At 42.1% G+C, this 27,728-nt stretch overlaps 1 protein-coding gene and 1 pseudogene across 2 annotated transcripts; both read right to left on the bottom strand.

Annotated features, from left to right (window-relative positions):
* Positions 1–334: 334 nt before the first annotated feature.
* Gm32916 (predicted gene, 32916) lies at positions 335–27,363 on the bottom strand. Its single transcript, XM_030243150.1, has 10 exons — positions 27,353–27,363; positions 24,947–25,111; positions 24,244–24,277; positions 22,048–22,117; positions 15,935–16,070; positions 11,398–11,554; positions 6,458–6,528; positions 5,884–5,971; positions 5,496–5,608; positions 335–404 (listed from the first exon to the last, which is right to left on the bottom strand). The coding sequence occupies exons 1-10, from the start codon at positions 27,361–27,363 to the stop codon at positions 335–337; spliced, it is 915 nt and encodes a 304-aa protein (XP_030099010.1).
* E130201H02Rik (RIKEN cDNA E130201H02 gene) lies at positions 19,653–20,503 on the bottom strand (annotated as a pseudogene). The gene has a single exon (NR_024324.1). The product of NR_024324.1 is annotated as an RIKEN cDNA E130201H02 gene (transcript).
* Positions 27,364–27,728: the final 365 nt, after the last annotated feature.

The following is a 27,728-nucleotide window of genomic DNA, read 5'->3' as shown; positions in this document are numbered from 1 at the left end:
GCACTGGCTGCTCTTCCAGAGAATCAGGGTTCAATTTCCAGTACCTTTCCAGTGGCTCACAACTCTCTGTTCCAGGGGATCTGATGCCCTCTTCTGGTTTCTAAAGTCATCAGGTATGTAAGTAGTATGCAGGCATACATGTTGACATACTCATACACATAAAATAAAAAAATATGTACTTATCTTTCCCTCTAAAACATGAGACCTATATTTAGAAACCCCAACATTAATGTCTGAAAGAAAGGAGTCTGTGTTCCTGTATATGAGAATCCTGTTTGGAAACAAATGTGAGTTGGGAGTACAGATGATGTATGTCAAATGAGAGGCATGACAATCACTCATAGCGATGACAGTAATTCTTAAGAAAGTACTTGAAAATCGCACCCTTGGTAAGGGATTCATATCTAGAATAAAGGACTACTACAAACAAGAGATAACACAGCTTAAACCTGGAGATGTTATAGAATGAACATGTCTTCCCAGTAAGAAATCACTCCAACACTTAGAGATTATAAAGAAAAAAAACTTATAGGGAACCAACCCTGGACAGAAACTCCTATTCATTTATATAGTTATACAGCCCCAGGTTATACTTCGAGCAATGAGACATGTACCACAGTGACAGGGACTCTGAGGTTTGGTTGTCTGGACAAATTGTGAGATTTACAATGTAAAATATTGTCTTAGTCATCCTGAGACAGACCAGGGCTGCTTCTCCCAGGCAGCTGTCAGCCAGGGTTGTTCTGTCTGCTGGGCTCTTCTGTATGCTCTTCCTGATGAGAAAACTCGGGGTAACACTTTAGCCTAATTCTACTTTGTGTAACTTAATATTTCCTAAGAAGTTTAGGAAGTCCTTTAGAACAGCAATTCAGTACTCTCAGTTTCTCCTATATCAGAGAAAGAATCTAAATGGTCCCTTCTGCAAAGAAATATACGAGCCACTAATAAGCGCATGAAAAGTCATGTGTTCACACCATCCTCTTAGTAAACTGGTAAGCATAAAAGAAAACCTCCATGGTATATTCTTCATATCAGTAGGCTGGAAAGGTTTTCACTTGAAATGGTGGAGCTTTGGCAAGGGATGGAGAAATCCGCGAAACTCCCATTCAATGCTGTCGCCTTGGGACATATTAACACCTCAAAAGACTGAGTAGAGTTACCACATGACTCAGCTATTGCTGTAAATATTCATGAAAGAAACTTAAAACATGCAAACACAAAAGCGTGTATATGTAGGTCCATGGCAGCAGTATTCACCAATGCCTGAAGTAGAAACAGTTTAAAGACCCAGCAACTGAGGAATGAATAAAATGTATAGTATATTCACACTATGTATCAATGGGATGATACCAATTAGGGGCAGGAAAAAGTTAAGTTCTGATATGTTTTGCTATATCATGCTCTTCAAAGCTGCTTTTGCCAAAAAGACTCGTCGCTTGGGCCCATATTGTAAGTACATAAGGGGATGACATCCCTGCCTTGTTCTGTTTATTCCCTGATTAACTACGCTAACTTTTTAACCACCCACAAATGTGTTTTAAGTCATTACCTCAAATCTGTGGCCACCTTGATTCTAAGACCAGGATAGCTTTTCAAGCTGGAGGCAGCTACCTACCATGGTGAGGTTTCACCCTGGAACAGGAGTAATTAGAGGAACCAGAACAATCGCCCCTAGCAATGACAGCAGTAACAAATGCCTTGTTGGACAAGCCTTGAAACACCTTCCCTAGGACTGATGTATTTTTGCCCTCTGACCCAGTTCTTTCTCAGCATAAACTTAAAGGTCATGTTACTAGCCTGAAGATGGACTTGGGTCATGTGGACTTTTATCTGTTCCTCTCCTCAGTGTGAATATTGATCGAATATCTTGTCTGTTTTCACTACTCATCTCTTTGATTGGCTTATTGGTAAGGTTACAACAGGCATGAACACTGAACATACAATGCAAAGCAAAAGGAAAAAGAACCTAGATAACAAGCCATGTGATTGTTGGTCTGACTTGTACTCATAGTTGGTGGGTACTTCCCTAAGACTGATCAGGAAGAGGGATGAGTGATGCCTGCAGGGTATGTGGCTCCTCTATAGGATGGTGAGAGCCGTCCCCAACCCAGGCGGTGCTTGCAAAGCACTTGCAGTCATATTAAATGCTTCTGGCCTGCATCTATTAAGTACCTGGACTAATAGGTATGTTAGTTATATTCCAAAAACAGTTACCAGATGAAATGGATGCTCTTCAAGATTTAGTGGTTTGTGACGGTGTGTACTGCTTGGCTTTACATACCATTTTGAGTTCAACAGAATACCTTTTTAATGGAAAAATAATTAATTTTTCACTGACACCAACTGTGAACATTTAAGAGTCTCCAAACAAATTAAATTTACCTCATTTTTAAACATATCCACTGAAACATTCACTTCTTGTTCTTTAGTTTTAAAATTTCCATGACAACTAAATTCTCCATTTTCATGGTCATTCAATTTCTTTCTCATTACTCCTAAGTGTTTCTTTATTCTGCAAAAGTATACAGTCATTATGGAAAGTTTTTTAAAGAGTAAATGCTTAGCAAGATTTAAAAAAAATTTTTTGTTATCATGTTTTTACATACATTATTTCTTTTAAAATAAATCTACATATTATGACCTCTCATTTGTTTCAACTTCAATTATTGAAAGTATTCTAATAAAATTATAATCTTAGACAAATATTATGAAGAAAACTTTTATGATATTTATGGCAGATAATGAATAAATACTATAACCATATATACAATTGCTTTAACTGTTAATATCTACTTTAGTATTTTATTATGAAGCACTAATTATTAACAATAGGAATAACCCAGAGATCAGTAATTAAGGTAAAGAAGAGAAACATGGATATGTGTGAACTATATGCACATATACACTACTTTACATAGAGAGTGGACTATCCATAGATTTTGGTATTTGTGGAGAGTTCTAAAACCAAACTACTACAGATTATAGGGGTATAACTATATTTTAGTTGTATGTGTGTACAGATTTCTATGCATGTACATATATATACACACAACAAGTTTAGCAACATATATGTTCCATAAATGGGTGACACCCATGGAAAAGGAGCAAGTCGGCATGAGATCATAATAGATAAAAAGAAAGGCAGAAAGAAAACAAAAACTAAAGATAATTTTGATAACTGTTTTAGCCAGGAGAATGCTTTAATGCTGAATGAAGGATGCTACCAGAAGAAGAAAAGGAAGAAAAGCTGACCTAACTCTTCTTCCTGATCAGGGACCATTGCGGAAGGAGGGGCAGAGACAATGAAGGAGGGGCAGAGACAATGACTGCAACAAAACAGTGGCCGAGCTACAGGACAGCTGCATATTTATAGTGTACTCACGGTGATTCTGACAGCACATACAAGCCCTGTGCAAGCTCAAGTCAGTCCCAATCTCAGCAAGGGTAAGAGGAGGTAGACATGAAGCCCCACCCTTAGCTGGAGGGCTATTCACAATTAATCCCTCCTAGGAGAAAAGAGTCAGGTTTTTTGAACCCTGTGGACCCTGCAAGTCAACCATGAGCTAGTGGGAGGCCGTACATTCAAGAATAAATGGGCAGCACAAATTAGAGTGGATGGGTGAGAAAAAGATGCGAAGCTGAGTGGGTAGGAAAGGGGGTGGTGAGCCTGGGGGGAGGGAGATGGGAAATATCAAAACAATTTAGGAAATCTCAAATAAGAAAGAAGGATGGAAAGAAAAAAAAAGAAACAAAGAAAAGGAGAAAGGAAGGAAGGAAGAAAGAGAGAGAGGAAGAGAGAGAAGAAAGAGAAAGAGAGAGAGAGAAAGAAAGAAAGAAAAGGAAGAAAAGGAAGAAAGAAAGAAAGAAAGAAAGGAAGGAAGAAAGAGAGAGAGAGAGAGAGAGAGAAAGAAAGAAAGAAAGAAAGAAAGAAAGAAAGAAAGAAAGAAAGAAAGGAAGGAAGGAAGGAAGGAAGGAAGGAAGAAAGAGAGGAAGGGAATGTCCAGCCAGAGTCATCAATACTGTTTTCATTAGAGAGCAAATACATTTTGGCAATCAAGTTTTCAAATTGAGTTGTGGGTTTCTGAAGTGAATTTTAAAATACAGTAAGTTTTGGTTGTTAAAACAGTTATAAAATGAATTAATATTTAGATGTTAATACAATCAACACAATTGAAAAAGCCTTTGAGTGAAGAGATTTGAAATATTAAAATTATACTCAGTGGCAGATCCTCTGCCTCAGGGCTCCATACCCAAGTAGCACAGGGAGGGAGCAAGCCTCCCAGGAGTGCGGGCAGGCCTGTGAGTACAGGTAGGGCCATCACTGCTGCTCAGAGGAACCTGCCTGGAACCCTCAGGACATAGGAACTCAGGGGCTGCCTAAGACAGGAGTCTTCCGGTCTCTGTGCCCAGAGCTGAACCTGAGCCACAGAGCTGCATACACAAATACTGCCAGGAGAGAGCTGGTCTCCCAGGAGTGCCAACACACCTGCGAGCACAGGTAAGACCACCGCTTCTCTTCAAATTCCTGGCCCAAGAGGGACCTTCACAGAGCCAACAGAACACAGGAACCAAGGATCAGTTGGGAAAGGATCCTTCTAGTCTCTGTCTGCACCCCAGAGCTGACCCTGTACCATAGCTCTCCATACTCAAATTCCTCCCGGAGAGAACTGGTCTTCCAGGTGTACTGACACACAAGCTTGCAGGAGGGACAAGCCAAAGTCAGAGACAGAAAAACCCAATCATGAAAGAATACACATGGTATGCATTCACTGATAATTGGATATTAGCCCTGAAGTTCGGAATACCCAAGATACAATTCACAGACCACATGAAGCTCAAGAAGAAGGCATATCAAAGCGTGGATACTTTCATCCTCCTTAGAAGGAGGGACAAAATACCCATGGGAGAAGTTACAGAGACAAAGTGTGGAGCAGAGACTGAAGGAAAGGCTATCCAGAGACTGCCCCACTTGGGATCCATCCCATATACAGTCACCAAACCCAGACACTATTGTGGATGCCAACAAGAGCTTGTTGATAGGTGCCTGATATAGCTGTCTCCTGAGGGGTTCTACTAGTGCCTGACAAATACAGAGGTGGATGCTCTCAGCCAATCATTGGACTGAGCACAGGGTCCTCAATGGAGGAACTAGAGAAAAGACCCAAGGAGCTGAAGGGGTTTGCAGCCCCATATGAGGAACAACAATATGAGCCAACCAGTACCCCCAGAGCTCCCAGGGAGTAAACCACCAACCAAAGAGTACACATGGAGGGACCCTTGGCTCCAGCCGAATATGTAGCAGAGGATGGCCTTGGTCCTGTGAAGGCTCTATGCCCCAGTGTAGGGGAATGCCAGGGCCAGGAAGTAGGAGAGGGTGGGTTGGGGAGCAGGGGGAGGTGGGAGGGGATATAGTGTTTTCGGATGGGAAACCAGGAAAGGGAATAACATTTGAAATGTAAATAAAGAAAACATCTAATAAAAATAAAAAGTCATACTCAGTGAGCTCCCTCTCTAATTCTTCATTTTTATTCTTCATTTGATCCAGAGAACACTTCAGAGAGTGTGTGATTTTGTTTAGTTTCTTTATCCGTTCCTCTTTGACTCTAGTCTTTGAAAAACAAATCATAAAATTACTTTTAAAACTTTGATATGAATTATATTTTCTTAAACAATTTGTTTATCAAGAATAATATGGAGTAAGGCAGGTTACCAAAACCATTAGCTTATGGATTCGATCAAATCTCCTTTAAAGCAAAGAGGATTTTCAGTAACAGCGGGAAATAGTGTGAATATACTCCTCTCAGTGGGACTTTTCATGTCTCCTGCAACTTTCCTATTAGGCAAAGGAAACCTGCGACCAGGGTGAGCAGAAGGCTCTCTCACCAGGCCTGTGTGTAGCTTCTGAAGCGCTGCAGTTTTCTCTCCTTGCTCCTGTTCCATAACTTCTGCCTCAGAACATCCAGCCTGAAGCCTAAAATGCATTGTATAAAACAATTACTGTTACAGATGAATTTTTTTTTTACAACATTGCACAATGACAAAGGACTTAACTTCTTAGGGAGGAGGAGGAGGAAGAGGAGGAGGAGGAGAAGGAGGAGGAAAAGGGGAAGGGGAGGAAGAAAAGAAGAGGAGGAGGAAGAGGAGGAGAAAGAGGAGGAGGAAGGTAGATGGCACTTAAGTTCCCAGCTCTGTTTTAGAGAGTATGTGCCAATTTTGGGTAAAATGAATTAATATCAGGCAGCCTTTTCTTTATGGTGTGGAGATTGAACCCAGAGCTGTGGGCATACAAAGCACGCCTTAATCATCCTGAGCTGTATCCCCAGACAATGAACATAAAGCTGAAATGTCTCTGATCATCTCAGCGCTGTACTTATTCTAACCGATCTGATTTACACATTGTACTGACGATTTGCTTTGTAAACCCTCAGGTTATTTTGTGTGCCCCTTTAAATTATACTTCTGCAAGTGGTCCTGCATCCTCTGCGAACTCTGAACAACTTCTCTTTGTCGGTCCTGGGCCTCTTGCAACTAAAACAAAGAATTGAAAAGGAAATTTTACTAATATTTTAGTACAAATCTTCCTATCATGTTTTCATGCTCAAATTATTTTTAAAGAGACTTCTTTATTTTGTATGTATGTATGTATGTATGTATGTATGTATGTATGTATGTATGTATGTATGCTTTAGTGCATGTACATGCACCACATGTGTGAAGGTATCTGTAGAAGCCAGAATTGGGCATAGGATTTCCTGGAGATAGAATTGCAGGCAGTGTGAGCTGCTCTATGCGGATGCTGGGAATGGAACCTGGATCCTCTGCAAGAGCCGCGAGTGCTCTTGACTGCTGAACCATCACTTCCCCTGCCCTTCGTGCTAAAATCTTATTAGTACACAGCCATCATCCTATTGTCTGCGTGCTGAGGGGAACTTCTATGCAATTGCTGTGGCATTAGCTGAATTATTGCAAGAGGGATCTTATCCCCACCAAATCTAAAATGCTATTATTATCTGAGTCGCTGGTCTGTCTTATGACTGAAACATGGTATTCTGGTTTTGAAACCATACTTTCTCAGATACTCAAATTGACCAAATTGGTAACTGAGAAAAAAAGTACTGCCTCAAGTATAATTTTAATAATTCATATAGATGAATAACCAGAGCTATGCAAGCAACGATTACAAAGCAATGTGATGCTCTGAGGGAGATCTGGATGCTAAAGGAAAGTGTGAGGGGCAGCTTCTAAGTGAGATGCCAGGATGCCTGTATCCGAGGGCTCCACCAACTGTTTAGCAAAAACATTTTCAGTGTTTTCAAGAAAAAGTGTCATCTCTATCAAACATGATTTCCCCTTTAGGAAAATTTATACTTTGACAAGATTAAGGCATAAAACAAAACAAAACAAAACAAAACAACCAATTGAAGAAAGCACACAAAATTAATGACTTCATTGTTTTGCAAATATAAGGTAGACATCGGAAAAACCATCATGAAATAGTAAATCGTGAGCTACTTCTGAATAAACGAAAACAGATGAATAAAATCGGGAAAGAGAGGAAGCATGGTTAAAAGTGGAGAGAGTAAAGTTGGCACACCCAACCCAAAGGATAAAGCCCAGTGACAACAAAACAAAAAACATGTCCACCAACTCATCTCAGCATCACTAACAAAGGCAAGAAGCAGCAGCAACACAGAGTTGGCTCTGATGAATGGGAGTGTGTGATAGCCACACAATAGAGAACTATTCTAGAGGGGGCGGGAAGGGTAAGGGGGACTTTTGGGATAGCATTGAAAATGTAAATGAGGAAAATACCTAAAAAAAGAAAAAAAGAAAAAAAAGAGAACTATTCAACAATAGGAACACATGCCGTCTTAGTACAGCAGTGATGAGCTTGAAAACACTGTGTGATAGAAGCTCAGCAAGAAGGCCACTTTCTAGGAAAAGTCTAGAAGAGTGGGGGAAATTATCTATCTATCTATCTATCTATCTATCTATCTATCTATCTATCTATCTAATCAATTTAGAGTGGTAGGAAGGTCTGGGAAAGATGGAGGACCTAGGAGGAGGGTGGCAGGTAAGGAATTTGAAGTTTTTCTTTAAGGCCATGAAAATATTCTGAAATTGTGACTATGCTAAGAGACCCTGAATTTTCCCTTCAAATGGTTTCCATAAACAGCATGGCATGGTCATTGTGCCCATTACATAACTCTGCAAAGGCAGTGACAGGAACTGACTCTCTGACCTCAACTATTTACAACTACAAAAATCAAAAACAAATAAACAAGGACAAGATGTTTTTTCTGCATGTATGTCTGTGCCTGGTGACCATGGAGGCTGGAAGAGGGTACTAGATCTCTTAGAATTGGAGTTTGGGACAGTTGTGAGCCACCATGTGGGTGCTGGGAGTTGAACCTGGGTCTTCCGTAAGAACAGCAAGTAGTCTTAACCACTGAGCCACCTCTGCCCAACTGCATTTCCTGAGAGATCTGGTAGCCTTTCTGTGCCAGTGAACCTAAAACCCCGGGATCAGACTGTCTTCACTGTGGAGCATGTATGTAATGTGTATCCTGCACTGCTCATTTCAGAAACTCTGTTTTGAAATAGGGATTATTTCTCTCTAAAGGAATTAATGAGTTGAAAACATGGTATCTGCTGGCCGGATGTGTCCCCTTCCCACAGCAGTTGCAGCAGTGAAATAGGAAATGCCCTTCCACACGAACTTATCGAGGGAGTAGAATCGCTGTGACAAGCTAGGAAACCCATTACTGATGGCAAGGAGTTTGCAATAATGGAAAATCAGCTCCTGTGAGAAACATTTAGGCCTTTGCTTTGGGTGAGTCTATCGTGAATGTTACTATTCAACTGCTACAGACGGAGTGATGGAGAATACCAGTTTGTTCAATGGGAAAAACATGCTTCTACCATTCCATCTGCGGTACCCATGCCCACAGGCGGCTGGAGAGATGGCTCAGTGATCAAGAGCACTTGTTGCTTTACCAGGGGACCTAGGTTTGGTTCCCAGCACTCACACAGTGGCTAACAATCATTTGTAATGGCAGCAGGATTCAATACTCTTCTCTGGCTTCTGTGGGCACCAGGCATGCATGTAGTACATATACATACATGCAAGCAAAACCACTCATACAAGTAAAAATAAAAAAGGAAATTGAAAAATTCTCTACACTTTGCACCATGTTTGTGCCCTTTCACACACTGGCACAGTAGTCATCTGAAAATGATCCCTGAAAAGTACCTGCGTTCTGGCTTTCTTTTGTGCTGAAAGGAAATAAAACTTGAGACATGTGATTCATGTAATTTATGTCAAATAGCCCAAAAAGTTGTTTGTGAGCTTTGAAACCTGGGGCTGAGAACATAGCAGAACAGGCCAGGACATGCCCAGGCAGGCCCGTCATTACATGTCCTGACTGGCCTAGTGCCTTCCTATCTCCCGCCCTTCGGACAGTCTGTTGATGTTTAAATGGACCAATCATGTGAAACCACGCCAATTCCTCCCCCAGCCCCACCCCTTTTCTATAAAAGTCCCTAGCTTCCAAGCCTCGGGGTCGAAACCACTGTCTCCTGTGTGAGATACGTTTCGAACCGGAGCTCCGCCATTTTGGCTCCACCATGTGGTCGACACCTCTGTCTCCTGCGGGAGGAGATACGTGTCAGCCCCGAGCTCCGTCATTAAACTACCTCATGCTTTTACATCAAGATGGTCGTCTGTTCGTGATTCTTGGGTGCGCGCCGAATCGAAAATTGAGTGGGGGTTTCCCCACTAGGTTCTTTCAGTGCATTTAACATTTTTTTCCCCCAAGGTAATTTAAAATTTGGCATTTGGTTCTCTAAAAGTTGCCAGTCAGTGTTGTCTCTTCCTCCTCCTCCTCCTCCTCCTCCCAATTCATGAAGGTTTAGGTTTTTTTTAGGCAAAAATCCTAAAAGCTTAATTAAATGCAGAACTTAAAAAAATTATCCAGCCAGGCAGTGGTGGCGCACGCCTTTAATCCCAGCACTCAGGAGGCAGAGGCAGGCGGATTTCTGAGTTCGAGGCCAGCCTGGACTACAAAGTGAGTTCCACGACAGTCAGGGCTACACAGAGAAACCCTGTCTCGAAAAAAAAAATTGGAAAGACAGCAGGTGGTTGCTGGTCTGGGATCCTTACTGTAAAACATAGGTAGCCTTGCCTATGAACTGAGCAAAAGCAGTTCCTTCACACAGACACCGATACTACTGTGAAGTGAGTTGCTCTATGAAGCACAGAATAAGTTTCTTTGTCATTGTAAAGCTAATGAGCCTGCATTTCGGCATAAAGCTGGCCCAATTGCAATTTATGACAACTTACAGTGATTCAACTACTCATCCCTCCCTCTAGGATTTACAGGGGCTATTTCGCTGTAAATGTCATGATTTTGAATGGGTCAGCTCAGGAACTTTGGAAAATTCCACCAGACCCCTCCCCTCCTGGAAGAGAAAGGTCATAGAGCACATAGGCACGGCTGCCCTCTGGAAGGGAGAGGCTAATTACATTTCTCAGACCACAGTGGGGACCTCTGATCACCTGCAGATAAGGGAAAGCCAGAGCACATAGACACATTCCTCAGGGTGGAGGGACCATTTTCCCCACCCACCATTCCTCAGACAAGGAAATCCCTTGCTACTTCATTCCCTAAGGACCAATCAGTTTAAAAGTCACACTGTTCTGCCAGTCACATTGTGCCTGGTGGCTGTTGCTCTATTCTACCCTGAAAGCTGTATAAAAACTGGCTGAATGGGCTGCCCGAGGTCGCCTCTCCTTCAGGTCTGGTATGACCCCAACTCACTGGAACAATAAATTCCTCTTGCTTTTGCATTGATTCCCAGCTCCGAGTGACTCACTCAGAGGGTCTCCAGTAATTAAGGCTCAACAGAGTCTTAAATTTTCATTTTAGGGTAAGGTGACATTTCTTTAGATTTCAATAAAAAATATTACTGTGTGTTGTATGCCATGCATATGCAGGGGTCCCTGGAGACAAGAACAGGGTATTATATGTCCTGGAGCTGGAGTTACAGGTGGTTGTAATATGGCCAATGTGAGCTGAGAACTGAATTGGGGTCCTTTAGAAGAACAGCATGCTCTTAACCACTGAGCCATCCATCCAGACCCTGAAATAACATTTTGTTAAACAACGGAACACACACACACACACACAGAGAGAGAGAGAGAGAGAGAGAGAGAGAGAGAGAGAGAGAGAGAAAGAGAGAGAGAGAGAGATGAGAGAGGACATTAGTCATGCAGGTTATTCTGTCCAGTGATATATGCACATATATGCATATTAATAGGAGATATTGTAAGTAATGTCAGTGAAGTCAAGTCACACACATTAAGGATAATTAATTACTATCACACAACTGGTTTACCTGCTTCAAAGTCTGCTTTACTTTCAGGCGCAGGATCCTCAGAGCCGTGTCACGGTGCTGCCTTCCAGCGTCTCCAGGATAAAGAGCGTCCTTTCCTGGTGACTGGAGCGTCACCCTTTCACCTTCTCCTAGATCCCCCTTTTCTTTTAATGCAACTCTGAGGATAAATACACTTATCTTAAATTTTTTTTTTTTTAAAACAAAGTATCGATCACTTCAGTATCCTAACAAGTCAATATCCTGGCCTACACTAACCAAATGTCTGTGTTCCAGTACTTTCCTTGATGTCATGCTTTCAATCTTTCACTTTAATCTTTTCCAGAGCTCATGTATACTGGGAGGGCAATACTGAAGAAAAATTTTCTTGACTGGTAAGTCTAAACTGTTTTTTTTTTTTTTTTAAATTAGGTATTTTCCTCATTTACACTTCCAATGCTATCTCAAAAGTCCCCCATACCCTCCCCCCCACTCCCCTACCCACCCACTCCCACTTTTTGGCCCTGGCGTTCCCCTGTACTGGGGCATATAAAGTTTGCCTGTTCAATGGGCCTCTCTTTCCAGTGAGGGCCGACTAGGCCATCTTTTGATACATATGCAGCTAGAGTCAAGAGCTCCGGGGTACTGGTTAGTTCATATTGTTGTTCCACCTACAGGGTTGCAGATCCCTTTAGCTCCTTGGGTACTTTCTCTAGCTCCTCCATTGGGGGCCCTGTGATCCATCCAATAGCTGACTGTGAGCATCCACTTCTGTGTTTGCTAGGCCCCGGCATAGTCTCACAAGAGACAGCTATATCAGGGTCCTTTCAGCAAAATCTTGCTAGTGTATGCAATGGTGTCAGCGTTTGGATGCTGATTATGGGATGGATCCCTGGATATGGTAGTCTCTAGATGGTCCATCCTTTTTGTCTCAGCTCCAAACTTTGTCTCTGTAACTCCTTCCATGGGTGTTTTGTTCCCAATTCTAAGAAGGGACAAAGTGTCCACACTTTGGTCTTAGTTCTTCTTGAGTTTCATGTGTTTTGCAAATTGTAACTTATATCTTGGGTATTCTAAGTTTCTGGGCTAATATCCACTTATCAGTGAGTATATATCATTTGAGTTCTTTTGTGATTGGGTTACCTCACTCAGGATAATGCCCTCCAGGTCCAACCATTTGCCTAGGTATTTCATAAATTCATTCTTTTTAATAGCTGAGTAGTACTCCATTGTGTAAATGTACCACAGTTTTTTGTATCCATTCCTCTGTTGAGGGGCATCTGGGTTCTTTCCAGCTTCTGGCTATTATAAATAAGGCTGCTATGAACATAGTGGAGCATATGTCCTTCTTACTGGTTGGAACATCTTCTGGATATATGCCCAGGAGAGGTATTGCTGGATCCTCCGGTAGTACCATGTCCAATTTTCTAAGGAATCGCCAGACTGATTTCCAGAGTGGTTGTATAAGCTTGCAATACCACCAACAATGGAGGAGTGTTCCTCTTTCTCCACATCCTCGCCAGCATCTGCTGTCACCTGAGTTTTTGATCTTAGCCATTCTGACTGGTGTGAGATGGAATCTCAGGGTTGTTTTGATTTGCATTTCCCTGATGATTAAGGATGGTGAACATTTTTTCAGGTGTTTCTCAGCCATTCGGTATTCCTCATATGAAAATTCTTTGTTTAGCTCTGAGCCCAAAAGGGAAGTTTAAACTGTTAAGAGAAACTCTGTAGCTATTTTGAAAAAGCCACCTTGAAACTAATCAGTGATTTGACAAATTAAAGATGGTTATATATAATTTGACATAAGTTTATATATAATCCCTTAATACAAACAGGTAAAGTTAACTTCTAAAAGTTATTGCTTGCAAGCATGTATGGAGTTAACTAGAAATACAATTTTATTTTTTATATAACATTACATGTATCCCTCAAATGATTTACAATGTGAGAGAGCCCCTTCTGAAGCTTTCAAGCAATGGGTGCGCTCATTACTGGAATTCAAGGCAAGATTAGGGAGCTTATGTTACCTTTTACTACTGCTTTCAATTCACCTTATTACAATAAGCAATTTAAAAATCAGCAAAGAGCTGGGTAGTGTTGGTGCGCGTCTTTAATCCCAGCACTTGGGAGACAGAGGCAGGTGGATTTCTGAGTTGGAGGCCAGCCTGGTCTACAGAGTGAGTTCCAGGACAGCCAGGGCTACACAGAGAAACCCTGTCTCGAAAAGCCAAAAAAAAAAAAAAATCAATAAAGAAAAAAATCAATAAAGATCAATTGATTCAGTAACAAAAAGTATCCTGTTCTTTCAACATAGAAAGCTGTTTATTTTATCATTGAGAGATATATTGAATAAATTAATTGGTCATCTACTCTATTTAGTACAGTATAAGAAGAATGATGTTGAGTGTGGAAAGATGACTCAGTGGTTAGGAATGCTGGCCGTTCTTACAGAGGATCCGAGTAGGTTCCCAGCACTCAATGGTGGCTCACAGTCTGTATCTTCAGTTTCAGGGGATTCAGTGTCCTCCTCTGGCCTCTCTGTCTGCACATATAGTACACATAGGTACACGATGGCAAATGCTCACATACATGTGTAACTTAGCATTGTGTTCTGGCTGCACACAGATGAAGTTGGTTCACCTCCAACACCAGAAATAAGAAAATAAAGAGGTCAGCTGCATAGGCTATAAAACTTCTGTTTGAAAAATAAGTGCTTCTTATACTGCGATGTGATTGTAAATTAATACAGCTTTTGTGAGGACAACTTAGACATATGGATCAAAATCTTCTTTACATTTCTATTTATTTTTATTATTATTTTTAAACAGGGTCTCACTCTCTATAGCCCAGGGTGGAGCTCACTATGTAGCCCAAGCTGGCCTTCACCTTCTGGTCACCCTTCTGACTCAGCCTCCTGAGGCTGTGGATGTGAGCCATCACCCCATCCATTCACTCATTGATTAAAAAGAAGCTTCCACTAACCAGTGTCCCCAGAGCTCCCAGGGACTAAAAACCACCAACCAAAGTGTACGCATGGTGGCACTCATGGCTCCAGCTGCATATGTAGCAGAGGATGGCCTAGTCCATCATCAATGGGAGGAGAGGCCCTTGGTCCTGTGAAGGCTCTATGCCCCAGTGTAGGGGAATGCCAGGACCAGGAAGTGGGAGTGGGTGGGTTGGGGAGCAGGGGGTGGGGGAAGGGGATGGGGATTTTTAGAGGGGAAACCAGGAAAGAGGATAACATTTGAAATGCAAATAAAGAAAATATCTAATAAAAATGTAAAAAAATGTAAAAACAAAGCTTCTATGAAGCTTCTATGAATAGAAATATTCTATGTTGGAAACAATTAATAAAAATAATTTAAAACACAGAAATAAATAAATAAAAATAAATAATTTAAAACACAGAAAACCTATAAGCAGTTTTCCTGGGATTAGAATAACATGCCTTTCTAGTGAGAAACCACCCCCATACACTTAGAGATGAAGGGAAGACCTTGTCCAGCTCTGGCCAATGCCCAAGGAGAAGTCAGCCTTGAACAGATTACTAACTTATACACCTTAGGCTTATGCACTGCACAAACAACAACATCTCTAACTTTCCTTTAAACGCTGGCTTTAGGTTACACTTTGGACAATTTAGACAGAGACAGGAAGCTGCAAATCTGGTCATGTGGGCAGATGGGAGGTTTACACAGGAAAGATATTGCCAGAGTTCTTTTTTTTTAAAGTTTTATTTATTATGACATCTAAGTACACTGTATCTGTCTTCAGACACTCCAGAAGAGGGAGTCAGATCTCATTACAGATGGTTGTGAGTCACCATGTGGTTGCTGGGATTTGAACTCAGGACCTTTGGAAGAGCAGTCAGTGCTCTTAACCACTGAGCCATCTCTCCAGCCCCCAGAGTTATTTCTTAAGCACACCAGTGTACTTTTTTTGAATGGTTGTTACCCAGGGTTATCTTGCCAGAAGGCAGAATTGTTTTTCCTGAGAAAAGCACCAAGGAACTTAAAGGCAGACCAGAACTTGATGATGATCGTGACCACACACGACACCCTTGAGCCTGTTCTTAGGCGATGGGCACAATGGCTGGTTAATCCTGGTGAACAGTTACGTCCAAGCATCATACATTTTTGTTTATTAATGACAGGCCTGGTTGGCAGATTATTTATCTGTGGGATGTTTAGGGGGACAGTGCTCCGTTAGCTCAATTCTTTCCTTTTTAAATGTCTCCTAAGCAAATCTATTAACTAATCCTTTATACCATCAATTCTCTTGCCTTGAGTTTCATCTACACCATTCCTTAAGACAAAAACAAAAACAAAGACAAAAAAACAGACAAACAAACAAAACATATAAAAAGCACTGCCAGATTTTCGTTGCTGAGGGCGTAACAAGACTATGCACCTAATTATTGGAAATACACAGGGGCAACAGCCTGTTACAGTATTTTCGAGGATTTTACCTTTCGTAAGACTAGGACGTTTTCTCCTAGTCACAACCCCCCAGTGGTTACATAGTGGCGGTTTCTCACTCCAAGACTTTGTATTCTAACCTTGATCTCACTGGCTCTGTTTTCAGCACCTCTCCTTCTGCTTTGCTGCCTTTCATGTTTTCAGTTTGTCTTGTAGGTAGCTCACAGGGCTTGTTCTCCGTTTTTGTTTGCAGTATGTTAGAACATGGGTCTGTTTCTATAAGAGAGACATTTTTTTAAAATTGAAAGTAGATTTTTTTTTCACACAATATATTCTGGTCATGGTTTATTCTCCCCAGCTCCTCCCAGTTCCTCCCCACAATCCAAAAAAAAAAAAAAAAAAAAAAAAAGAAAAGAAAAGAAAAGAAAATAAACAGGCACATAAAAAGCAATCCAGGTCCCATGTCTTGAGGACATCAGTCACACCTCCTCATGGCCCCTTTGGGACAGAATTAAGCAGTCTGTGCAGTGACTTGACAGTGCCCTCCCCTCTTCCCGCCCCTGCAGGGTTTCTCTGTGTAGCCTTGCCCATGGCTATCCTGGAACTCACTCTGTGGACCAGGCTGGCCTCCAGCCCGGGATTCACTTGTCTATATCTCCCAAGTGTTGGGTTTAAAGGCGTGTGCCACCATGCCCGGTGGTTTGACAGCTCTTAATTTATTGTTCTATGCTCTGCCATGCTCTTTGTCATGTTAAACTAAGTCACGTGATGTGAAACTTCCTGCCAGATATGCGCCATCTTGACTTACACAAGTCTGATGCTTTGTTCTCGGGATTTTGCTCTGGGAAGCGAACTTGGCAGCACACTCTTCCTTTTCCATAGTCTCATTCTTTTATTTTATGTTATTTTTGAGGCAGGATTGGATTGTGTAGCCTGGCTGACCTCAGACGCAGACGCTAAAGGTGTGCGTGCACCCCAGCGCCTAGCTTTAGTCTCACGGGGAGAGGGAAGCTTTAGGTCTTACGGGGAAGAGGGAAGCTTTTCCTTCCCTTTAGGGCCCCATCACCTTAAAGTCTCTCTCTATATTGTATTGTTGTTGGCGAATGTTTCCCCTCCAACCTGCAGGCCCTCTCTCCTAACAAACTGCAGTTTCTGAAGGGAATTTTGTGTCACTTTCTTTCCGATGGACTGTTTCTGCTTTACAAGTTCCTTGTGTATATAACCCTGCCTGTATGAATGAACTATATCCCAGAATTTCAATTTCAGAGAGGAACCAATATAGAAATAAAATCTAAGAGTGTTTGTTGGTCAAGTAGTAGAATTCACTCATTCCTACACTGAACAAATGCACACTGGATACCTACAATATGCAACACAGGACACGAGGGTCTGCAGATAAAATGAAGAAATCCTGCTGTTGTTTAAGTTAAAGTCTAGTGGAGGAGGAAAAGATTAATAAAGTAACCATTATAGATTCAGATAGATGCTGTAAGCAAATGCCTGCTATCACCTAAGGGAACATGTTCAGCAATGGGCTCTGGAATATTGTCCAGAGGAAGAGACAGCTACACTGAGGAACCAGGAAGACAGTAACCATTTAGGCAGAAGTTGAAGAACATTCCGGTGGAACCACAAACATTACTGAGACTCCATTGCAAGCTGTTTCAATCCACAGTAGAGCAAACGGTGCAGATTTCATTTCTACCTGGAACAACCCCAAATACATACAGCATTTTCAAAATTGAAAGAGCAATTTTGAAGATGACGATGTAGCTAGTAGTGAAAGAACCTAGTGGGGAAACCCCCACTCAATTCTCGATTCAGCGCGCACCCAAGAATCACGAACAGACAACCATCTTGATGTAAAAGCATGAGGTAGTTTAATGACGGAGCTCCGGGCTGATACGTATCTCCCGCAGGAGACAGAGGTGTCGACCACATGGTGGAGCCATAATGGCAGAGCTCCGGTTCGAAACGTATCTCACACAGGAGACAGTGATTTCGACCCCGACACTTGGAAGCTAGGGGTTTTTATAGAAAAGGGGTGGGGCTGGGGGAGGAATTGGCGCGGTTTCACATGATTGGTCCATTTAAACATCAACAGACTGTAAAAAGGGCAGGAGATAGGGAGGCACTAGGCCAGTCAGGACATGTAACGACAGGCCTGCCCAGGCATGTCCTGGCCTGTTCTGCTATGTTCTCAGCCCCAGGTTTCAAAGCTCACAAACAATTCTTTGGGCTATTTGACATAAATTACACGAATCACATGTCTCAAGTTTTATTTCCTTTCATTAGCACAGGAAATAAACGGAGGTGGTCCAGCTGCCATTAATGAGAGAGTTCTAGCTGTGACACAAACAGAAGTATCATGACACAGGAAGGCTACCTGAGCAGGTGTGATAAGTGATAAAAATGACCTTGCGAAGAGTAAGGTGGGAAGAGGGGAGGGAGCGAAGGGCAAACAGGCTGACGAGGCTGACCAGCAAACCACAGATCTGCCTGCAGAAAATGGAGGGACGGAAAACTGGAGTCCAGCTTCTGAAAAAGAGAAAGAAGCCAAGTTCGACTAAGCATCCATCACGTCTGTCAGTGGTCCCGCCTCCCTTCTTGTACAATCCAGAGGAATATTTTTATCAACTACTTTGTAAATTCGAGTTTTTTAGTAGCTCTAGAAACATTTTTAAATGGTGAGGGAATCCCACCTCATCCCATTTTTAAAATATAATTTTTTTTTGAAAGAGGTTAAATCATTTACTGGTTGTTTATTTTTTGGTACAACCAGAAAATAGCAGGATACTGAATCAGGAGAGGTTGTGACTGTCTCGGGGGTCACCATAACATTCCGTAGAGGGGCCTGGTTTTATATCCTATGATACAAAGCATACTAAATGGCAATCTGGCGTCTCAGTCGTGCATTCGTGTCTGGAATATTTTCAGTTCTATCTGGTCCCGTGTTTCTATTAGAACCGTTTTGTAAGGAAGTCAGCAGGGCAATAGTGGCACATGCTTTAATCCCAGCACTTGGGAGGCAGAGGCAGGCAGATTTCTGAGTTCGAGGCCAGCCTGGTCTACAGCCAGGGCTACACAGAGAAACCCTGTCTCAAAAAACCAAGAAAGAAAGAAAGAAAGAGAGAAAGGAAGAAAGAAAGAGAGAAAGGAAGAAAGAAAGAGAGAAAGAAAGAAAGAAAGAGGGAAAGAAAGAAAGAGAGAAAGGAAGAAAGAAAGAAAGAAAGAAAGAAAGAAAGAAAGAAAGAGAAAGAAAAAAAAAAGCAAGCAATCCAGTCTTTGGTCCTTGCCCTGTCAGAACCGTGCTGTCTGTGGTCTTGGCAGTCTGTTTTCCTAACAGTTGTGATAATGTGCTGTGAAAGGTGGAAATCCTGAGTCTGTTCTGTGTGTGGTGTACAATTGTGAGTTGGTGGAGCTGAGGATTACAGGCGTTTGGCTGTTATGAGAGGTCTTAGGGGAACTTGTCCAGCTTGAGGCTGGAACATCACTGGAATAAGTTCAAAGAAAAACAATACATAGCTCTTCGTTTGTGTACATGAACACAATGTGACTCTTCAGAGTTTGGGTATGTGAACACAGTATATGGCTCTTTTTGGGTACGTGTGATAAGAACTGCGATGTCTGTACTCTGCTCCTCAACCAATAAAATCTGCTGTGAAAGAGTAAAAACAAAGAAAAAGAAAATTCACTAGGAAGATCTACAGACGAAACCCACTGTATTCTCAGGCTGACATTCAGTGCGGGCTTTCTGATGAGCACCACAGACACCATCAGAGCCCCACAGCACCGTGTGTCAAGAGAGGAAGGAACACAAATGCCACGTCCTGTTGGTGAGAATGAAAACACTGCAAATATTTAAAAGAAATATTTTATTTATTTTTATATTTAAAAGCAAAATACATTTTAAAAAGACCAAGTTCACAATAAGCAGATTATGTTGTGAAGAAGCACCCGCATGCAGCTGATGAATAAGAAGGAATGTTGGAAATTCTAAGGGTAGAAGGAGTTCCTTGCTTTTCACCAAACTGCAGGAGGAAAGGGAAACATTATGGTCTGCTGCGTATTTACTGCCTTGAACTGGAACTCCACCAGGGTCTGTAACATTTGCTGCCTCCGCACCGCTTTCTCCTTCAACAACATCAAACTCCTCAGTCTCTCCATCGCCTACACTGCGAAGGTACTTCCTGGGGTTATTCTTCTTTATAGCAGTCTGGTGTACAAATATGTCTTCCTTGGTGTCATTCCTGTTGATGAAACCGTATCCGTTCCTTACTTTGAACCCTTTGACTGTTCCCAAAACCTTCGCTGCGATGACCTTCTTGTCCCCGCCGGCGGACGCCGCTGATGTGAGGCTGCTCGGGCCGCCACTACCTGCGTCGCTGCCGGTGGAGCCGGGCTTGGTGTCGGCGGCGCTGAGGGCGGCGGGCGGCTGCTGGGTCTCGGCCTCGCTGCTCATGGTTGCGGTGATGGTGACTGGGGCCGGCGGCGAGGGCTGCGGCTCCTTCCGGGTGTGATGGTGACTAGGCGGGCGGCGGCGGTGGGACTCTCAGGGCTCTCTAGGATCCGCTCTCCGCTCCCGATCGAACCAAAGCTTTTAGTACCAGGATTGTACTACATCTAATTGAGTTGTTGGCTAAAGGGATCCCATGAGAACCCCCAAACAACAAAGGCTGCTCTCAGAAAACTGACAGCAAGGCCCCTTTGTTGAAGACAAAAAAACCTCCTCAACTCACTGCATATGGAGAAGCTGAGCTGTTGCTGTACAAAAGCCTTCACACCAGTGCTCTGGCGTCTTTGCTATAAGAAAGTACTCTTCAGGCTACCAAAGAAGAAATGTAAACACCAGCCTAGCCATAACCTATTTGATCTACAATGGTGATCTGCCTGCAAGATATACCAGTGCATTGTTGGCTCAAAGCTTGTGTGAGTAACCAACCAACCAGTATAGGATTTGACTTAAGGCCCACTCCATGAGATGGGACTTGCGGGACAAGTGTACCAACCGTGTCACCAGACAGAAGGACTGGTAAGGTTGAAGCAGGTTCAAAAGTCCCAGGAAATCTTGTAACAGAATGGCAGGCATGGAACCATCTCCTGAACAGGCTTTACCTGTCCAGAAACACGTAACCATGACACCCCACTGAGAGGACCATGACAACCGGTCACATAGCATAAAAGCCTGGAGTTCTCCATGCTAATGATGTATCTAGATAGGCCCTAAATGTTTAGCCACCGAGCTTCCCTTTATGCGCAATCTTTCCCACAAGAGGTATTTAATCCATGGTTCACTCTGAGTAAGGTGTATGCATCCACACCTGCCATAAATAAAGCAGTTAGGACAAGCAAGGACATCTCCTTTATCAAGGATTGCCTGGTCGGGGGAGCTTCATTGTAAAGAGCCATGCCTAAATCTCCCAGAGAAGGTCTTCTCTCTTCCAGCCCCTCTGTACTCTCTGCCCTCACTCAGAACCAGACCAGATTCTACCCCTTCCCAGGCTCAGCTATCCCCTTCCTGCCTGGTGTGTGAAGGAAGCATAGATTTGTGACCACTGTTCTCAATGCAAGGTCCCCAGCAGAGTCTAGGTACACAGGAGACGGAGAACCACAGCGTCTGTCCCAGACCTCACTGTTTCTCATCAGAGGAAACACGGGCTTGGGACCCCTACCATGGACTGCATTCTGCCTCCTCTGAGCTGAGAGGTGGTCTGACATCCTAGCAGTGAGGCAGATGCACAGCCCAACGGGAACCCAAACTTGACATTGCTTGGATGACCAAGAAGCTGAGACTAGGTAGCCCAGGGACCTAGTGTAAAATCAAACACTACTGTTCTAAAGACGAACAAACAAACAAACAAACACTCAAATTGTCACAACAAAATAACTCCTAATGACATCCTGTTATACTCATAGGTCTATGCCATGCTCAGCCATCATCAGAGAAGCTTCCACCTGCAGCAGAAGGGAATAAATAGAGACCTGCAGCTAGACAATGCGCAGAGAGAGAGACCTTGGGATATATATTATATCTTATGATTATCCCTTAGAAGCCTGTTTGTTTTCTAATGGAATCTAGAAAAGAAGTGGATTCAGATGAGAAGAGAGGTGGGGAGGGACTAGGGGGAGTGGAAGGAGGAGAAATTGTAATCAGGATATATTGTGTGAGGAAGGGCTCTATTTTCAATAAAAGGAAAAAAGTACTGTTTGTATAGCAGTCCAGCATCCCGGTAATGAGGGTCAGGCAACTCACCATTTTCTGAGCATGCCTCAGATGGCTGAGTTTGGCCATCAGCATCTTCCATAGCATTCACTTCTCTGACCTGTAAAACAAACTGTACTAGCTCACAGTACTCTCATACAGCAGGAGAGTTATACATCTGAAGAAGAATGCATCCAAGCAGAAATGTGGGCACCCCGGAAAAGGACTGAGGTTTGTCCCAGGGTAGCTTTGTCAATGGTTTCTGCTCGAATCTCTCTTTCTAAGCAAATGTCTTTACATAACACAAGATTCTATATGCCTTCCCCCCCCCTTTTTTTTTTGTTTTTTTGTTTTGTTTTGTTTTTTTTTTTTTTTTGAGACAGGGTTTCCCTGCAGCCCTGGCTGTCCTGGAACTCACTTTGTAGACCAGGCTGGCCTCAAACTCAGAAATCCGCCTGCCTCTGCCTCCTGAGTGCTGGGATTAAAGGCGTGCGCCACTGTGCCCGGCCTCCCCTTCATTTTTATGTTATGTGTATGAGTGCTTTGCCTACGTGTATGTCTACTCGTACAGATTAAGAACCATGGGTGTATAGGTGGAACAACATTATGAGCTAACCAGTACCCCGGAGCTCTTGACTCTAGCTGCATATATATCAAAAGATGGCCTAGTCGGCCATCACTGGAAAGAGAGGCCCATTGGACTTGCAAACTTTATATGCCCCAGTACAGGGGAATACCAGGGCCAAAAAGGGGGAGTGGGTGGGCAGGGGAGTGGGGGTGGGTGGATATGGGGGACTTTTGGTATAGCATGAAATGTAAATGAGTTAAATACCTAATAAAAAATGGAAAAAAAAAAAAGAAAATGCATCTTTAATTTCAAATATAGAAAGGTAACAATACTTATTGAATAAACTACTAATACTTAAAAAAAAATATCACTTTCTCTTCTATATATTGAAGGAATTAGATCCTTCATGTACAATTGATAGATGTGCTATAATGAATTCTTACAGCTTGTATTTTGCTTTTGCTTTTTGTTTTTTTTTTAAATATGAACAAAAAATGTGTAGGGAACAGAGAATAACACATGGGCATGAGAAATACCTGCATAACAAATTCTAATAACCAATGACAATCTACAAATAAAGCCAACAGATTGGAACCAAAAAAAAAAAAAAAAAAAAGAACCATGGGTGGCATAGATACTGCAGTTGCTCTAGCTATCAGATAAACCAAAAAGAGTAGGTAAAGAACCAAGCACTCAAGGTCTTCAGGCCGGATCTTCTGTTCATTTGCTATGCTGGAATTTGACTCCCTTCTGCTGGTTGGGTGACGAACCCCTGTGCTAGCAGACACGGCCAAGCAGCATCTGCTCAGCCCCGCCTGCTGTTTTGTCTCTTTTCCATCTTGTAGTCCGTGGATTTCTGGTACCTGAGTTGGTAATTGAAGTGACAGTGGGACCCACTCTGAGGTGTCATCCCCCTGAGTTCCCTTGTCCTCTCCCTGGGTTTCCTCTGCTGTCCTCAGCACATGGAGACCACTGCAGGAACGTGGCCTCTCTCATCCTGCACACCCTGGGTGTTAACACTGACAATGTTCACTGAGTACTGCATGTGTAGCAAAGCTACAACCTTTTTGCAGTGGGGCCTTTGCTGGTGTTGTTCAGCCTGGCTTTAGCAGTGCTCATTCCTTTCCAGATCTCACTATTGGCGGACTCTGAAGGTGGAATGTAGACTGCCCTGCAGTGGTTGAGGTCTGTGGCATTTCTGCTCCTGTTAGTTGGCTCTCGGTCTGAACCTGGAAATTTGCTGCCACCCACACCTTTTTCTCTTACAGAGCAAAGCAACTTTCTGGATTGATTCTTCCTAGTGGTCAAGATGCCTCTCCCTCTGTGTCATTCCTCTTGATGAAGTCGTATTCTTATCTAACACAAAGTATTCTGTTTCCTAAGTCTTCCTTGCTGTGACCTTCTTGTCTGTACAGCTGGACCAAAGCCTCTGTGAGACCACCCAGGCTACCACTCCTTGCAGAACGCCATGGAACCAGACTTTGGGGTGGGCAGTGCTAAGGGTGGGTGGTGCTGAGGGTGGTTGCCAGGTTACGGTGATGCTGATGAGCAGTGGAGAGGCTATGACTCCTCTTGAGTGGTGTGAGCTCTAGGCTGCTACCCACTGTAGTGGGATGGCCAGGGCTCTGTGGGGTGTGCTTTGTTCCTGCTACCAAAATTTGGTTTTGATTTCTAAATACCTTGTGCTTTTCCTTTGATTTTCTCTTTGCAGGCCTGAAAAAAAAAGAACATAGAGAATCCTTTCAGACAAAAACAAACAAACAAACAAACAAACAAACAAACAAACAACAAAAAACCAAATAATATTTTCTTTTTGTATAAGGTCTTGTCTTAGTCAGGGTTTCTATTCCTGCACAAACATCATGACCAAGAAGCAAGTTGGGGAGGAAAGGGTTTATTCGGCTTACACTTCCATACTGCTGTTCATCACCAAGGAAGTCAGGACTGGAACTCAAGCAGGTCAGAAAGCAGGAGCTGATGCAGAGGCCATGGAGGGATGTTCCTTACTGGCTTGCCTCCCCTGGCTTGCTCAGCCTGCTCTCTTATAGAACCCAAGACTACCAGCCCAGAGATGGTCCCACCCACAAGGGGCCTTTCCCCTTTGATCACTAATTGAGAAAATGCCTTAGTTGGATCTCATGGAGGCATTTCCTCAACTGAAGCTCCTTTCTCTGTGATAACTCCAGCTGTGTCAAGTTGACACAAAACTAGCCAGTACAGGTCTCATCAGTTGCCATTAGTTCCTCCTGGTCATGAAGCTCACAGGCAGTTTACAGCCATTTTTTATAAGGAATTTGAGTGTAAATGGAAAGTAAACTTGCTTTATTTCCAGCAAAACTAATCACTCCACCCCTCCCTTTGTGGGGAATTTGCAGTTTTTACCTTCCCTTATTTGGATCCATGCCATTTAAACTCCAAGAATCTTTCACTGGCAGGAGATCACAAGCTACTGATCCAAACTTCTCTGATGTTAGTTCGTTCACAAAGTCTCGAGACCATTCTTCATATCCTTTTTTATTTTCTTCTTTTATATTCAAGTCAGAACCACTAATTAAAAAAAAAACCCACAGAAAACAATGCAGTCAACTTTATATGCCCCAGTACAGGGGAACGCCAGGGTCAAAAAGTGGGAGTGGGTGGGTAGGGGAGTGGGAGAGAGGGTATGGGCGACTTTTGGGATAGTATTGGAAATGTAAATGAGGAAAATACCTAATAAAAAAGAACTCTCTCTGTTTAAAAAAGAGAGAGAGAGAGAGAGGGGAAATTCCCCTCAAAAAAAAAAAAAGAGAGAAAACAATGCAGTCTATAATCTTATGGACTAAGGTTATAAAAGTAACATTATAAAACCCCAATGTCTTCCCCATCTTACCTCACTTATTAATATAGAGAAAGTTATAAAGTAGTAGCTAAAATGAGGAAATGGCTCTCAGCTTAAAACCAGACACCACACAGGCCTGATGCAGTGCTGTATGCAAAGGCCGGCACAGGAAAACCCTGGTCTGAGTTCAAGGAAGGGTTTCCAGAGACCTCGACTACAGAAGATGAGTTCAGCAGGAAATGCTGAAAGATATTCAGCATCCTAGCTCTCAGGAAAATGCAAATTAAAACTACTTTAAGATCATCTTATCCAAGTTAGATAAAACAAATGACACCTGGTGTTAGTGATGGTGTGGAGAAAGGGGACCATTCATCTATTGCTGGTCAGAGAGCCAACTTGTACAGTGACTATGGAGATCAGTGCATTAGTTCCACAGAAAGCTGAACAATCAAGATCCAGCTACAGCTTGGGCACTCTTGGGCACATACCCAAAGAACTCTGCATCCCACACTAGAGACACTCGCTCAACCGTGTTCATTGCTGTTCTATTTATAATAGTCAGAAATTGGAAACAGCTTAGGTGTTTGATGAATGGATAGCAAAAATGTGCTACATTTACACAGTGGAATATTATTCAACTGTTAAAGAATTATGAAAATTTCAGGTAAATGGATGGAACTAGAAACGATCTGGAGTGAGGTCACTCAGACCCAGTCACTCTTATATGTGGATATTTCCTTTTAAACTTTAGATATGTGTGTTTCATTTAGATAACCACAAACGTCAGTTAGCTTGTAAGGGACCAGGCGGGAGGAGAGACTTGTTCAAGGAAGGGGAAATAAAAGATAATATTGTAAAAGGATAAAGGGGAAACTGGAATAGGAGGGTTAAATGAGATGGGAGGACAGGGTAAAGGAGGGGCTGTGGGAGGGACAACTAACACGACATTTTGAAAAGTCATAGGGAAACCTACTACTATAGAAGATCATATATATATATATATATATATATATATATATATACATATATATATACACACACATGTGTATTTGACATCTTATTATATATAATAATATAATATGGAGTTAATATAATAATATGTAGAAGGAATTTAAATGGAGCTATCATAAAATGGGGAGATAATGTCTCAACTAGACATTATATGTTACCAAATAAGACCCCCAGCACCAGAATGGGTTACATATTTTTGTGTCATTGACCAAAGAAATCCCATATACCCCTCCAAACATCACAGCCTATTGGTAATGTTATTGGTTACCCTCCACATCCTGATAGTAAAACCATATTGCTGACATCACATACTTAGGTCATTGACTATGGAGCAATTAAGCTGGTGCTCTAGTAACATCTTCACCCTTACTGACAAGTATTCATGGTGCTGGAGTGTTCTGTAAGGCTACCAAGGACAAGAGTAGTCATTGACCTCACTCAGCTACAAACTCTGCAAGTTACAATAGTAACCTGCCTGCAAGATATACCCATGGGTACAATAGTGGCCCACATGTTATGGGGGCGTCAAACACTTTAAAACATATACAACTCAAAATAAGAATCTGATGATTTTCTGAAACTGAAATGATTTGACGAATTTCATGTATTTTTAGCTTAGTATTTGAACCTATTATAAAGTACTAGATTTATCACCATCCCATTGCATTCCTTTATTTTATTTATCTTATGTGTGTGAATATTTTGTCTGCATTAATGTGCTAGCAAATCAAGTAGCTTTCTTTCATAGTTCAGGTGTTCTAAGTTTCTGAACAAAATTATCTTAAGATAGATCATTAAATAAATGCTCTAGACACACTTTAATTGTGAAGTAGCCCATATACTACAGATCTAAACTAATTTTGCATGCATACCCATTCACATGAACACACACATTATGTGTGTGTATGTGTGTATGTGTGTGTGTGTGTATGTGTGTTGTCACTGTAGCACAGGCTGACCTCAAACCCATGGCCTCTGGGTTCAGTTGAATGTTAAGGTGATAGGTATAAACTGTTACATCCAGATAATCTCACTTTAAAAAGTGCCTTCATTTGTAACATTTTATGACTATGAGAATTCCCTTCATTAATAAGTATTTATATTACCTATAACTTTATATGATAATTATATAAAATATCCTTAACCTACTTATGTGTATACTATAAATCATTTAGATGAATATCCTTAATATATTACATATCCTTCATGTATTCATTATGTTATATTAATATATTTTTGTTATATGGTTATATAACAAATATCCTTAACACATTTAAAGGGTTTTTTAAAAAAACATTTATTTTGTGTGCACATGTGTGTGTGTGTCCATGTGCC

Source organism: Mus musculus, chromosome 7, assembly GCF_000001635.26.
Source record: "Mus musculus strain C57BL/6J chromosome 7, GRCm38.p6 C57BL/6J".
In the NCBI taxonomy this organism is placed as follows: Eukaryota; Metazoa; Chordata; class Mammalia; order Rodentia; family Muridae; genus Mus; species Mus musculus.
This window is presented reverse-complemented; position numbering and strand designations above follow the sequence as displayed.

Excerpts from the sequence above, each read along its gene's own strand:
- Gm32916 (XM_030243150.1), bottom strand. Across the intron at positions 24,278-24,946 it reads ATGGATCCAAATAAGGGAAG|GCCTGCAAAGAGAAAATCAA; the intron begins GTAAAAACTGCA and ends TTTTTTTTTCAG. Across the intron at positions 6,529-11,397 it reads TAAAGCAGACTTTGAAGCAG|TTGCAAGAGGCCCAGGACCG; the intron begins GTAAACCAGTTG and ends TCTTTGTTTTAG.